Raw genomic sequence first — 15,181 nt, forward strand, 5'->3', positions numbered from 1 at the left:
GTTTCTAATTTGTTTGCTCTTTCCCTCTCTCTCTTCTTTTCCTTTCCCTGTGTACGTCACGCATCACTCTATCTTCGGACACGGATACAACCCCCACACACACACACACACACACACACACACACACCTCCAGCAGACCAGGGCGGCCAGCCTCTTGGCTCCCACTCCCCCTCCACTGCCCAGCCCTCATCCCTGTCCGGCTGCTCGGAGAGCCGGGTCACCCAGTTCATCCGTCAGTTTGTGGCGTCCTGCCTGCTGATGTCCAACACCAACACGGAACTCTCTTACGTGCTGCCCTCGGAGGCCGCCAAGAAGGGCTGCTTTGAGAGGCTCTTCCAGGTAGAGACTTCCTGCCCAGTACTGAGGCTGTGCCTTTGCACTGGTTAATGTGGATTAGTTTGTTTATGAACCTGTTACAGCAAGGCAAGATGTGTGTATCGCTGCTACTGTGCTGGGTTGTTATTTTACATTATTTTGTTAATTTGACCAAATACAACCAAAATCTGTAAAGTTATGGAAAAATATTGCAGTTTACAGTACTCAAGTAGAAGTTGATGTATAAAAATAATAAATATATTAAACATTTTAGTAGAATATAGATTTTTGGTTGACATATAATACATTAGGGATCCACCGGTTTGATATTGATATTGGTTAATTGATCAGTCCAATGTTGACTCAAATAACTGGATCATGATGGTGCGGCTAGTATATAGGGCCAGTCTATTCAACCCATTTCTATGTTCTTTAAATATCAAGTATAGCATTTAGGGAGCATTGTATAGCATTGAGGCAGTTAAAAACAAAGCATGAGAAGTTTGGAGGTATTGCAAGCTAGCTACAGCAGTCTATGGGGCCCTGAGGTGTATGAGTACTTAAAAATAATAAAACAGTGGTAACGGACCCATGTGCAGTGAAAAAAGTCAGATCCGTGCATCCCTACCTCTAAGTCTTCTTCCTCCTGGCAGCACATCTTGTTTTGTCACTGTTCCCCTCTGGCTTCTGATGTTCTGTTTCTGTGAGGAGCCTTGAGCCTCCTGAATAAAGCTTTTTTTCTCCAGGCCCTGGAGCGGAGTTTGGACAACTTGGCCCTGACCAGTTTCGGGGTGATGGACACCACACTAGAAGAGGTTTTTCTCAAAGTCTCAGAGGAGGATCTCTCCCTAGAGAACAGCGATGCTGGTGAGAGGAAAATAATACACATTGGGCAGTCTAGACAAAACAATCCCTTTGGTGATGACGAAGGTTTTTTGGAAAAGAAATTCTAGACTTCTTAGTTATGTGCCACAATCTTTAGCACTGGCATATAATCTACACATCAGCTGTGCTTTTACTGAGCTGACTGCTATTAGCATTTTTAGCCAAGGCACACTTGGGAAGCCTTAATATTTTTCCTAAGCAGACTGTTAGATCTTCAGGTTTATTGAAACACACACCACCACCAGTCAAAAAACACAAGGGACTGAAGCACCGACACAGTGGTTGAATTAGAGGTAATTATTTTCTCACCCAATTCTTTTCCTTTTGTTCTCCCTCTCTCTCTCTCTCCTCTGGGTGTCTCTACTCTGGTCCTTAGACATGAAGGACTCTCCGGGGGGTAACTCTGCTGGGAAGCCCTCGGCTCTGCTCAGCGGGCCACGGGGCGACGGCCAGCCAGTAGGGGGCAGCGGTGGCGGCGGTGGCGGCGGCGGCAGCGGCAGTGGTGGTGTGATGCGGCCCGAGGTGGAGCTCAGTAACCTGATCACATGCTCGCGGCTCAGCCAGAGCCAGAACTCCCTGCGCTCTGGCTCTTCGCTGGGGTCAGTGCGCGGCGACGAGGGTGGGCTCTACGCCGACTTCTACGGCGACTACTGCCCGCTGTTCGACAATGGCCAGGACCCTGACTCTGCAAGCCTGAGAGGTGAGCGCTGGGGCCAGGGCTCCACGAGGAGCAAGCTCTCAGGAAGTGGTCAGTAGGTTACAGCTAAAGATGCAGACAGTTACCTTAATTCTCCATGTTCACATTACCCAGCAGTCCTATGAACTCACCATGCAGCTTCAACTTCGATATCCAACTCTCACAGAACATATGATATATATTATAGTGCAGTAATTTCCTGTGTATTACATTACATTGCATTACATTACATTTGGCTGACGCTTTTTTAACCAAAGCGACTAACAACATGGTAAACAGTACGTTTTAGAACAATTCTCACAATTTTAGGGCAGTTTAAAAAACATTAGAGTACAGTAAGAATAAGTGCGTCGGTGAGTGCTGTTTTTAACAGTTACTTGTCAGTTTAAAACGGCTGGTGAGTGCTAGGATCAGTAAGACTTGTTGTAAGTGTTGCTATGAGAGTAGATGTTCTTAAAGAGCTGGGTCTTCAGGAGTTTTTTGAAAGTGGAGAAGGATGTCCCTGCCCTTGTAGGAACTGGCAGTGTGTTCCACCAACGAGGAACAACAGATGAGAAAAGTTTGGATTGGCTTGAGCGTACCGGTGGTAGAGCTAGACGTCGTTCGTCAGAGGAGCGCAGCGGTCTGGAGGTAGTGTAAGTCTGTATGAGGGCATTCAAGTAGTTGGGAGCAGAACCGGAGACTACTTTGTAGGCAAGCGTTAGAAACTTGAATTTGATGCGGGCCGCCATAGGTAGCCAGTGTAGCTGGATGAGCAGCGGGGTAACATGTGCCCTTTTGGGTTGGTTGTAGACCAGGCGCGCCGCCGCGTTCTGGATCATCTGAAGTGGTTTCACTGCGCAGGCTGGGAGACCTGTCAGGAGGGCATTGCAGTAGTCGAGTCGTGAGATGACTATTGCCTGAACCAGAAGTTGGGTAGCATCTTGAGTCAAGTAAGTCCTGATTTTCCGTATGTTGTAGAGTGCGAAACGGCATGACCGGGCGACTGAGGCAACATGATCTGAGAAGTTTAGTTGGTTGTCGAGAACAACTCCTAGATTTCTTGCAGTCCTGGTCGGTGAAACAGACAGGGAGTCAAATTTGATGTTGATGTCGTGGTGTATGGTAGGTTTAGCTGGGATGACCAGCAGTTCAGTCTTTGAGAGGTTCAGCTGGAGGTGGTGTGCCTTCATCCATGTAGCTATGTCTGAAAGGCAATCCGAGATCCGTGCTGAAACCAGGGGGTCATCAGGTGGAAAGGACAGATAGAGCTGTGTGTCGTCTGCATAGCAGTGGTATGAGAAGCCGTGCGAACGGATAATCTGTCCCAAGGAGGTGGTGTAGATAGCAAAGAGGAGGGGGCCCAACACTGAGCCCTGGGGGACCCCTGTGGTGAGATGGTGAGGTGCAGATAGCTGACCAAGCCATGATACGTTAAACGAGCGTCCTGTGAGGTAGGATTCAAACCAGGAAAGAGCTGAACCGGAGATTCCCATGTCAGCGAGTATAGAGAGAAGGATACGGTGATTAACCGTGTCAAAGGCAGCCGATAAGTCAAGCAGAATGAGTACTGATGACCGAGTGGTCGCCCTGGCTTCTTTTAAGGCTTCTGTTACAGACAGCAGAGCCGTTTCGGTAGAGTGGCCGCTTTTGAACCCAGACTGATTTGGATCCAGAAGGTTGTTCTGTGAAAGGAAGTCAGCTGCATTGTGTATAAACCGCAGGACAGTGTTTTATGCAGTGAAAAAATATATATTAATACCATATTAACTGCCCCCGTGTATTAACCTCATAGCTGAATAAATGTGGCAAAATCAATGTATAAGCTGCGGCTAATAGCTGGGAAATTCTGGTAGAAGTATAGTAGAGGATATTGAGATTAAGTCTGTACATGTATATCATAGTATGTCTGCCAAATAGCATAACCATATCAGATATTTAGTATTACAAGTTGATTTGTTCAAAATGTTTGGGTGTTGGTGAGAGTTGGGAGGGCTGATGTAGTCCGTTGTGTGTCCATGTGCCTGCGGCGGCAGACGGCGAGGCTTCCCCGGAGCCTGTGCTGGAGGGCCAGGGCAGCTTCAAGCTGGAGGGCTGGTGGCTCAAGCTGCGCCAGTTCCACGGCCTCATCGTCAAGCGCTTCCACTGCGCCAAGAGGAACACCAAGGGCCTCTTCTCCCAGATCATGCTGCCCGCGTTCTTCGTCTGCGTGGCCATGACGGTCGCCCTGTCTGTACCTTCAATAGGTGAGGAGAGATATGGATGGGAACGTCCAGGTGCGTGTGAACTGAAACCCCTCCTGGTGGAGTCCCTCCTGCTCATTCCCTTTTTCCCATTGCTTCTCCAGGAGACCTGCCGCCCCTGATTCTGTCTCCGTCGCAGTATCACAACTACACACAGCCACGGGGGAATTTCATCCCCTACGCGAATGAAGACAGGCCGCAGTACAGGTGAGCCTCAGTTTCATGTTTATTCATGTTACCCAGTGAGAACTCCAGGCTGTACATTAGCATTTTGGACAAATTCTGCTAGCCACCATTTAAAGTCTTCACCACAAAATAAAAACAAAGTCTCTTGTCCATTCTCATTGCTTGCCGCTCACTTCACTGCCTCACTTCCGCGTCCCAAACAAATGAATCATAGAAATAGACTTCTGCACGTAAGATGAAAGGACAGTTATGTAACCATGGTGTTCAGGTTTGAGTCACTCAGTGGGTTCTCTCTCCGTTTGCCTCCACTCTGTGTATTATGTCTTAATGAAGCAATAAAGACTGTCACAGCAAACACGGTTCACTCTTCTCTTAATCCTCTCCTCTCTCCGCCACCCCAATCCTCGCGCCCAGGAGTAAGCGCTCTCCCGACGCCGGCCCTCAGAAGATCATCAACACCCTGCGGCTGCCCTCGGGCGTGGGGGCCACCTGCGTGCTCAAGACGCCGTTCAACAGCACGCTGGACCAGCTGGCCCAGACGCTCAACCCCTATGCCAACAACTCCAAGACGCTGGCCGCGCGCTACTTCGACCCCATGTGCCTGGACTCCTTCACGCAGGGCGTGCCGCTCTCCAACTTCGTGCCACCGCCGCCCTCGCCGGCCCCCTCGGACGACCCGGAGCCGCGCTTCGACGACGGCCTGTGGAACTACACCTCGCCACCTCCGACCACTGTGAGAGGTCAGTGCGCTCTGATATACGCTCTATACGTGACAGACTGGGCGGTGGTAGTGGTAGTGTAGTGGTTAAGGAGCTAGGCTAGCGTGCAGTAGCCTGAAAGTTGTCAGTTCAATTCCCGGCTTCCACCGTTGTGCCCTTGAGCAAGGCACTTAACCCAGAGTTGCTCTGGGGACAATGTGATCCCTTGTAATAAAAAGCTGACATATGTAGGTCACTTTGGTCAAGAAGTGTCTGCTAAATGTAATGTAATGTAAAGAAAGACGCAGAACAGTTGTGGTTAAAAAGTCAAAATGCTGTCATCTTACAAAGTAACTTCCAGGAGGGCTTTGTGTACTTTTTGGCTGTTAGCTGCTGTCCATTTCACATGAGACAAATAAAGGAAATACACCTTCAAAATATAGCCGCCAACATATAGCATGCAAACTGGTTGTGGATATGCGAAGGAAGTTATATGTGAATGTAATCGGTTGTTCACTTTTGTCATTCCCCCTTCATTGGGTGAATCTCAACATGCACATCTCTGAATCTGTGCTTCCACAGAGATGGTGACGTCTCCCCCGACGCTACCCTTGTCCATCCATGAGCCGGTCAAGTGCATCTGCTCCATGCAGGGAACTGGCTTCTCCTGCCCCAGCGGGGTGGGCGGCCGGCCCCCTCTCACCAAGGTGGTGACGGGGGACATCCTGGTGGACATCACGGGACGCAACGTCTCGGAGTATCTGCTGTACACCTCTGATCGCGTACGCCTCCACAGGTAGAGTGGACCTTAGAGTAGCCTATTGAAATGCTAATGCTAGCACTAACTCATTCTACCTGACTTTAGACCGTGAATTGAAAGTGACCCATATGGGAGTGGGATACATATTTATGACTTGCTGGTCATTCATGTGGGCATGCTGGGAGATGCCCAGGGGCACCTGCTTCTGAAGTGCTCTGAATAAGAATATTAAAATCATATCAGTGCTTTCACACACACACACACACACACACACACACACACACACACACACACACACACTGTCCCCTCCACAGATATGGCGGTCTCACAGTGGGCAACATTCAGAAATCCGTGCCGGCCTCGTTCGGCAGAAAGATACCCCCCATGGTCCGCAAGATAGCGGTGCGGCGGTCAGCTCAGGTGAGAGATGGGGGCTGATGTAACCGGTCTGCTTGGTCCGTTTCCTCGTTGCGTGTGACCAGTGGATGAGGTGGGCCTGCAGTGACCGATCTCTTCCTGCCTTCCATTCACAGGTGCTCTACAACAACAAAGGCTACCACAGCATGCCCACCTATCTCAACGTGCTCAACAATGCCATCCTGCGTGCCAACCTGCCCCTCAACAAGGGCAACCCGGCTGCCTACGGTGAGGCATGCTTTCACAAGCAAGGGAGAGGATGGAAGCTTAGGAGCAGGGGCTGCTTTTACAGTCTAGCCACTTTCATCACATAAAGCAAAGAAATGTGATGCAACACATACATAGCTGGAACCTTTAAAAGTACCGGTATTTGTTTTTGGATGTTTCAATATGATGATCATTATTGTGCCATTTGTGTGTGTGTGTGTGTAGGAATTACCTTGACAAACCATCCCATGAATCGAACCAGCGCCAGTTTGTCTCTGGACTACTTGTAAGACACTCTTTCTTTAAAATCGCTCACTCGAAAAGCACGTCGTCTCAGTCTACCAGTCCTCCTCACTCTCTCTTTTTATGCCTCCCCAGGCTGCAGGGCACAGACGTGGTTATTGCCATCTTCATCATCGTGGCCATGTCCTTTGTGCCAGCCAGCTTTGTGGTCTTTCTGGTGGCGGAGAAGTCCACTAAGGCCAAACATCTGCAGTTTGTCAGCGGCTGTGACCCTGTAATCTACTGGCTGGCCAATTACATCTGGGACATGGTAAAAATCAGAGGAGTTGTTCAATATGTTGAGGTGCCATGGGAAATCATTTTGTCCATAGATCAGTGCTGCTTTCATTGCAATACATCACATTAACATTGAATGATAGTGATATTTTACTCTCTCTCTCTCTGAATCTTTCTCTCTCTCTCTCTCTCTCTCTCTCGCTTTCTCGTAGTGAGTGGTTATTGCACAACAATGCTTTTTGGACACAGCCCAGGCCTTATATGGTTGTTTTGGGAAATTCAGTCCATTGTGTCTATAAAGCATATATGTGACAAATATGTGTGTTATTAAAGGTGTTCTCTAAATATAGCCCAGTGAACTGAATGTCCTTTGGAGTGTCCTGCCTAACTCAGATACCTCCCCTCTCTCTTTCTCCCTCTCTCTCTCTCTCTGTCTCTCTCTTCCTCTCTCGCTCTATCTCTCCTAGCTGAACTACTTAGTTCCTGCCACATGCTGTGTCCTGATCTTGTTCGTGTTTGACCTCCCGGCGTACACCTCTCCCAAAAACTTCCCCGCCGTCCTCTCGCTCTTTCTGCTGTACGGGTGAGTAGACTCTCCGCTTCTCCAGGCTGCCGCCGCTTCATAAATAAAACACCTTTAATTAGTAAGCAGAGGGCCCCCTGAGATCTGAAGTCTGGTTTCCACCCTTACCATTGCCAATTCTTTCCAGGCCATGCCTCCTAGGACCATCAAATGAAACCCATAACTTAAAATAGTGGCCAGTGCTATGGATCCTATCATTGCAGTCATTACAGTTGTCTAAATCCAGCATGCAACTACTGTATGCATATAGTTGTTGCTTTTGTGTGAAGAGCATTATTTTTGGTAAGTGAGTAGGCAGTAACCTACTTGATTCACATGCATGTACACAACGTTTTGAACTATTTACTTTTTATTATTTTACACTTTTTAGTAGCCTACAATAGCCTACATAAGTGTGTACATATCCATGGCCATTTGGAAGTGCCTGTGATGAGTGGGAATGGATGAGTAGGTGGAGGTTGTGCTGAAAAAGATTAACTCAGTGTTGTTAATTGTAATAAGGTAGAGATGGGCTGGATTTTAAACTGTTTTCAGTTGGAAATCGCAAACTATAACACAAACGTGTTGAATCTGTGTGAACGGAGCTTTGAGCTTGCTGTTGTGAAGTGTGAACTTGCACGACACTATCTAAGTCTGAGTTTGGTTTCTTCACTGCAGCTGGTCCATCACGCCAATCATGTACCCAGCCTCGTTCTGGTTTGAAGTCCCCAGCACGGCGTACGTGTTTCTCATTGTCATCAACCTCTTCATCGGCATCACCGCCACAGTGGCTACCTTCCTGCTACAGTTGTTTGAGCATGACAAGGTATTGTACCGCATGCACCTATGGGGATTTGTTGAATGCATTACAAAGGAACTAAAATAACTGTTTCCACATTGCATATTGTTGCGGGCAGAAGGAAAGTGTAAAGGCCAATGCCCACTGGCGACGACATTGGCGTCTATGGATTTGGCACTCGAGAGATAGAATAATTTTCTGAACGTTGGCGTTGACGAGCGCCAGACACCGCCAGTGGGCTGTTCTTTGTTAAAAGTGTACAAAGTTCTAAACTTTGGCGTCATTGGATGCGTGTCAGATGCCACCAGTGAGCGTTGGCCTTGAGAGTGTTGAAGGTGAGGATTTCCACGGGGAGGAAGTACAGTTTAGTTAGTTTTGATCTCAGATCAGAGCCCTATAGCTATTGCCCCACACATATTGTAACTGGGCTCCTAGCTTATTCAGTATCAGCAATTAACCTTTTTTTGATTTCCGTGTGATATGACTGCTACCTTCTGCTGGTATTATCTATTACTATTATACCTAATGTAAGCTTTTCAACTTCATTTGAAACTATTATTTTAAACTAGTATATTAATGTACTGTAAATCGCTTTGGACAAAAGCGTCTGCCAAGCACCGTAAACATAAATATAAACCTCATCTGCCCTTTCAGGATCTAAAGTTGGTGAACAGTTACATGAAGTCCTGCTTCCTCATCTTCCCCAACTACAACCTGGGCCACGGGCTCATGGAGATGGCCTACAATGAGTACATCAACGAGTACTATGCCAAAATAGGTAGACTTTACTTAACCTATACAGTTATATTCACATACATGATCTATGTATGATACAGTTTATCAGTGTCAAAAATGACTTCCCCCAGAGGGGAGGCACAGTCAGTGGAGATGCTCCCTTGATGTTCTAATGTTAGTGTTGTAATTGGTAGCATTCTGTATAGACCCTTTCAACTGCATAAACAAACATGTGCGTTCTCAAGGCATGTCCGGTGGCACAGAAAACAACATTGAGCTAATGGTAACTTTTTTTAAAAAGTCGACATTTTGTGAAGCTTTAAGCTGGGATCTGATTAATATTCTTTTCAAACGATCTGCGTTGGTTTTACACATTTCAACCGGAAACAGATTGAAAGGGTATATAATGTTGATGAACAGTATTCATGGGAAAAACAAGCAACTGCATAATTAAAGGACTGAAGACGGAGCAAGGGACCAATCAAATCAGTTGTTGGTAGGCTGTGTTCCCCAAATGATTGTCAGTAAAAATGGCCATTTGTATGTACAAAATGTGCTCTATTATATCATCTGCCAAAAAAGGGAAAGAACCTGTCCAAAAAGACAGGATAATCAGAGTCCAGATTTGAAGCATGCTGATAGAATGACATGAATAGAGAATAGAATCTGAGTGTGGATTCACACCAGTGCTGTCTTTAAAACATACTGTATGCCCTCTTACTGCTACAGGTCAGTTTGACAAGGTGAAGTCTCCGTTTGAATGGGACATTGTAACCCGAGGCCTGGTTGCCATGACGATCGAGGGGTTCGTGGGCTTCCTCATCACCATCCTGTGTCAGTACAACTTCCTCAGGAAACCTCAGTAAGTGCCTCTGTGTGTGTGTGTGAGAGAGAGAGAGAGAGTGTGTGTGTGTGTATGGTTTGGGTAATGGTGCATGCTGAATGATGATATTATCATTAGCTACAGAGGCTCAGAGAGAGATGTAGAGAGGTGTCACAAAATACCCATTGCACAAGAAGAGGGAGCATGAGAGTCAGGAATAGAAATGATAACTGAAGCTCCTGTGTGATATTGTATTATCAGTTTAGTGATAGTGTTAGTCATAGTAGAAATTCTCATTTTAGAGATTCTCTCTCTTTCTTCTCTCTGTCTGTGTGTGTGTGTGTGTGTGTGTGTGTGTGTGTGTGTGTGTGTGTGTGTGTAGGAGGGTGCCGGTGAGCAGTCAGCCCATAGAGGACGATGACGTGGACGTGGCCTGTGAGAGACGGCGTGTGCTCAGAGGAGACGCAGACAACGACATGCTGAAGATCGACAACCTCACCAAGGTCTCACAACACAACACCACGGTTCAAATAAATGCCAATGCCCTTTTGGACTGTTAATTAACTGCAACAGTGGAAGGAGAAAATGCAATTTGTTTAGAACTTAGCTCAACCAAATCCAAGAAAATCCCTCCATACTTCCCCTAATGTCAGATCAGATTACTTTGCATTGTCTGATGTTGATATGGGGGATCATTTATTGAATCTGTGTTTTGACTCCATGAAAACCTCCATGTTGTGTTAGCTCACTGGAGTACCCGAGGAGCTGTAGTTTCCACTTTGTTTTAACAACTTAGTCACCCATGCGTCCACTGGACGGTCACATATCCCATCGCAAAGCCACAATTTTGTTTTTTTTTCTCTGCAGTAGAACATGACCTGTCTTTCTTTGGATATACCATATGTGTATTAATGACCCCATGAATTGATCTTTAAACAATTCGGGCCTGTGTCCACCAATCACGTTTTTTGCGCTGATAGCACCCTGAACCTCATTTTCAGAGCGCTTCGGTCAAGTGTTTATTGTTGCTACAGTATGTCACGGTTGTCGTTCAAAAGCGCTCTGAGCGCTGCAAAAAAAAAAAAGGTAAGCTCCGAGGGCTTTTTGCCGCCAAGGGCGCTGGGCGCTGTGAACGCTGAACTTCATAGGATTTGTATAGAAAATAGCCGCCGTCGATTGGTAGACACAGGCCCGGTTACACTTTACTTGACAGTATTGACATAGGAGTGACATGACATTGTCATGAACGTGTCATAAACAAGTCATAAACGTTTCACATAACACTTCCTTAAGTGTCATTCGGTTTTTGTCATAACAAGTTAGGGTTAGGTTTAGGGTTCATGTGTCATGACAGTGTCATGTGTTCATGACAGTGTCATGTCACTCTTATGTCGATAGTGTCAGGTAAAGTGTTACCACAGGCCCTTAGTATTATAACTCATTATGTTGATTCCAGATGGTACACTCGGCTCAGTTTGGCCCTTGTCTTTGCCCCAACCCCCCCCCCCCCCCCCCCCCCACCCACCCCACCCCGTGGCAGTATTCTATATTTCAATACAGTCCAGTGACACACTCTCACCCTCTGGCAGGTGTACAAGTCCAGGAAGATGGGCCGCATCCTGGCGGTGGACCGCCTGTGTCTGGGCGTGAGGCCCGGGGAGTGCTTCGGCCTGCTGGGGGTGAACGGAGCGGGGAAGACCACCACGTTCAAGATGCTGACGGGAGACGAGACCACCACTGGAGGAGAGGCCTTCATTGGTGGACACAGGTACAGCTAGCCCACTGACCGCACATATGGGCGCTAATTTGAACGAAGGGTTAAGTGCAAAGTCTTAAGTCTAACTGAAGCTATTTTAATATCAAGGCAAAATCAATTTGCTAACTTAATACCATGGGTAAGACCTTAAACATCCATTCAATGCTCCCACATGCAAAACAATAGCTATAGTTTATGCACTTTGCTCGTTGATAGACTTTGCACTTTGCCCTCTTTTCAAAAGAGGGCCCTATATTGCAACAGTGAGGGAAGTTGCCTCATTAGTTGAGTGGGTCCCTGATGTGGGATTGATGTGTTGATGTAGAAAGAGGAACTACTAAGAAACTTAACAACAGCTATGAAGACAGGTCAGAACCGTAGTGAACTCCCTACCCTGCTGGCCCGCTTTTATTTTTACATCTGCGATTTTTTTAGCCCTTAGTATGAAAATTTTACTCGATAATAAGTGGTTAACAAAACATACATAGCAGGAAAATATTTGTAAAGGGTTATAAATAGTGTGCACAGAGGCACATACAGTATGTCCACTGTATTTACCTTTGTTTATCCATAGTTAGCTGCACTGATATATAGATGTTGTTGCTTTTGCAGGATGTATTAAATTAACCTGCAACTCTATTATATCATACCCCATATATCTCTCATTGTTTCTGTATTACTGCTGCTGTCAGATCTGTGCAGCCTCTTGCTCTTGCCTGCCGAGTTTCTTTGACTGATTGTGCGGTTGCTAGAAATGGAGTGTGGGAGAGACTGATCACTGTGGCTCTCTCTCCCCTGGCGTCCAGTATTCTGCGGGAGCTGCTGAAGGTGCAGCAGAGCATTGGCTACTGCCCGCAGTTTGACGCCCTGTTTGAGGACCTGACGGCCAGAGAGCACCTGGAGCTCTACACCCGCCTGAGGGGCATCCCTTGGAAGGATGAGGAGCGGGTGAGTGGCCCCAGACTCTCTCACACACACACACACACACACACACACACACTCAGCTGCATATAATACATTTTCTTGTTTTCTTGTAGTCCATACTCCATACACTGTAGATACACATACACTTGCGCACAGTTACATAATGGGAATTCAATTTTTAATTAAGTTGATGGAGAACTTTATATGAAGACTTGAAGTTCCTCTTTGCTTACCAGCAGTGTGACTGCTTTGATATTTTTATTCTGTACTGGAACGTTCCACAGTTGAGAGATAAAGTAATCAGCGTGACTGCCAGCACTTCCCCTCCATTTCCTAATCTGGCTCAAAACCTCTCGTTCCAAGTTTTGGAAAACAAGCGACTGAATGTAATATATGCCTTTGAGTAACTCTGCTACCTAGGCTCTCTCTTATATCAGTCTTCATATACAGGTTTCACCGCCCGACAATAACTTTCCACCCACAATAAGCTGTGTTATCACTGAAAAGCATTAAAGCTGTGCGTGTTTCTATTTGTGGCCTCTCTCTGTTATGAGAGCTGGGTACCCACTTGCAAGTTGGTAATAACCATTTGATGGTTTATCTTAATCCAAAAAAGAGAATTCCACTATGTACAACAGAGTCTCTGTGTTTGCTATAAGCATAACATCAAGTCAGGACACCATTGGACACATTTCTCCATAGAAACAATATCTTAGTTGCAGCTACTGAACACTGCATTAGTGAGAGCCAGCGTCATGGAATGTGATTATGTGAAATGAGAGGGTGGGACCGTGATCTCAAAATATATGTAAATATATATAACAATATAATATATAAATATGTATGTTTCACTGCCACAATAGCTGGTTTGAACATGGTTTCTGTTAATTGAGTGGATGCCTTATTAATGCGCTCTCTCTCTCTCTCTCTCAGGTGGTGCAGTGGGCTCTGGAGAAGCTGGAGCTCACTAAGTATGCAGACAAGCCAGCTGGCACTTACAGTGGAGGCAACAAGCGCAAGCTATCCACCGCAATTGCACTCATCGGCTACCCCTCCCTCATCTTCCTGGTCAGCATGACCCACTGTTCATTGGTCACCCACTCTATTGATTTAACAATTATTGTGTCTATTATCATTCACCAACACAGATGCACACAGATATGACCACTATGCACACTGGCCAAACATTGAGTCTGAAAATGGTAATAGAAAATAGAGTGCACTTTAGTTTGTTTCTATGGAAACTGAGTTGCTTTTTTAAGCATTTGTTGGGTGGAAGTATTAATTGGTACATTTTCACATGTACCGGTACTGATTTTTTAAACTCTATTTAATGGCTGTGCTTTAGGATGAGCCTACCACAGGCATGGACCCCAAGGCCAGACGTTTCCTGTGGAACCTTATCCTTGACATCATCAAAACAGGACGCTCGGTGGTGCTTACATCACACAGGTGAGACACACCTAAGATCCGGTGCCATTTGTAAGAATTGGCTGGCTGATATCCTGTCTAACTGTTTTTCTCTTTCCAGTATGGAAGAATGTGAGGCACTATGCACCAGGTTGGGCATTATGGTCAATGGCAGATTCAAATGCTTAGGGAGTATACAGCACCTTAAGAACAGGTATGTAAAGATTGATTGAATTTATACAATATTTATGTTTTTTTTGTTGAGGCTAGTGAAACACCTAATAATATAATGATTAATAAATATGAATCATGTTCTTTGTTGTGACAGATTTGGTGATGGCTACATGATCACAGTACGCACTAAAACCACAAGTAGTGTGAAAGAGGTGGTCAAATTCTTCAACAGGAATTTTCCAGAAGCTATACTTAAGGTACATTTTGTGTTGCTTCCCCTTACAATCTCTCTCTTCAGTAAAAGTTTGTACTGTCATTAAGGAATTGCCTGTGCACTTGTTCCAACGTGCCTATAATGCATGTGATGTCTGTCTCTTCTTAGGAGCGACACCATACCAAAATCCAGTATCAGCTGAAGTCAGAGCATATTTCTCTGGCTCAAGTGTTCAGTAAGATGGAGCAGGTGGTGGAGGTGCTAAGCATCGAAGATTACTCTGTCAGTCAGACCACACTGGACAACGTAAGTGACCGTATAGTTCAGTGAGAGACTCTCACTTGCTCATTGTATCCTTTTTTGTTTATTTTATGTGGCCAACTGTATTTATGTTTATTTATTTGTATTTTTTCTGTCTTTATGTTGTATCCTATGTCCTTTCAGCAACACAAATGTTATCTAAGGTCCTGTGTTCCTACTTGTCCGGCAGGTTTTTGTCAACTTTGCCAAAAAGCAAAGCGACAACCTGGAGCAGCAGGAGAACTCGCCCCGCGGTGGCGGCCAGTCGCCACTACAGCGCCTGCTCAACCTCCTGCGCCCCAAGCCGGCCAACACGGAGCTCAACGCCCTCGTGTGTGACGAGCCCGAGGAGCTGGAGAGCGACGACGACGAAGGGCTCATCAGCTTTGAGGAGGAGAGGGTGAGAGGAGGCTTAATGAGAGAGAGAGAGAGAGAGAGAGAGAGAGAGAGAGAGAGAGAGAAAAGGAAGAGCATAAAAAAATACATCTATAGTGGAGGGGGGTGGAGAAGGAGGAGTTGAGAAGTTGTTGGATTTAGTCAAGCTATGGCTTTGCAGCGCGTTAATCAAAAGTGACAGG

General features: G+C 46.2%; 1 protein-coding gene across 3 annotated transcripts in view; it reads left to right on the forward strand.

Moving 5' to 3' along the window:
- Positions 1-15,181, forward strand: part of abca2 (ATP-binding cassette, sub-family A (ABC1), member 2) — a 68,729-nt gene that overhangs the window by 50,536 nt on the left and 3,012 nt on the right. For 2 of the 3 annotated variants that reach the window (XM_042102085.1, XM_042102088.1), the window contains 24 exons: positions 134-339; positions 1,062-1,182; positions 1,577-1,900; positions 3,913-4,122; positions 4,224-4,326; positions 4,720-5,045; positions 5,586-5,799; positions 6,078-6,183; positions 6,297-6,408; positions 6,613-6,673; positions 6,766-6,940; positions 7,374-7,489; positions 8,147-8,294; positions 8,922-9,045; positions 9,732-9,864; positions 10,208-10,328; positions 11,415-11,593; positions 12,388-12,529; positions 13,439-13,573; positions 13,854-13,957; positions 14,037-14,129; positions 14,244-14,346; positions 14,472-14,609; positions 14,794-15,003. In XM_042102085.1, coding sequence (XP_041958019.1) covers positions 134-339; positions 1,062-1,182; positions 1,577-1,900; positions 3,913-4,122; positions 4,224-4,326; positions 4,720-5,045; positions 5,586-5,799; positions 6,078-6,183; positions 6,297-6,408; positions 6,613-6,673; positions 6,766-6,940; positions 7,374-7,489; positions 8,147-8,294; positions 8,922-9,045; positions 9,732-9,864; positions 10,208-10,328; positions 11,415-11,593; positions 12,388-12,529; positions 13,439-13,573; positions 13,854-13,957; positions 14,037-14,129; positions 14,244-14,346; positions 14,472-14,609; positions 14,794-15,003 — 3,704 coding nt within the window. The remainder of the gene's footprint in view (positions 1-133; positions 340-1,061; positions 1,183-1,576; positions 1,901-3,912; positions 4,123-4,223; positions 4,327-4,719; positions 5,046-5,585; positions 5,800-6,077; positions 6,184-6,296; positions 6,409-6,612; positions 6,674-6,765; positions 6,941-7,373; positions 7,490-8,146; positions 8,295-8,921; positions 9,046-9,731; positions 9,865-10,207; positions 10,329-11,414; positions 11,594-12,387; positions 12,530-13,438; positions 13,574-13,853; positions 13,958-14,036; positions 14,130-14,243; positions 14,347-14,471; positions 14,610-14,793; positions 15,004-15,181) is intronic. The other variant, XM_042102087.1, reaches the window with a different exon arrangement.

The sequence above is a fragment of the Alosa sapidissima genome, chromosome 8 (genome assembly GCF_018492685.1).
Source record: "Alosa sapidissima isolate fAloSap1 chromosome 8, fAloSap1.pri, whole genome shotgun sequence".
NCBI classification, from domain to species: domain Eukaryota; kingdom Metazoa; phylum Chordata; class Actinopteri; order Clupeiformes; family Clupeidae; genus Alosa; species Alosa sapidissima.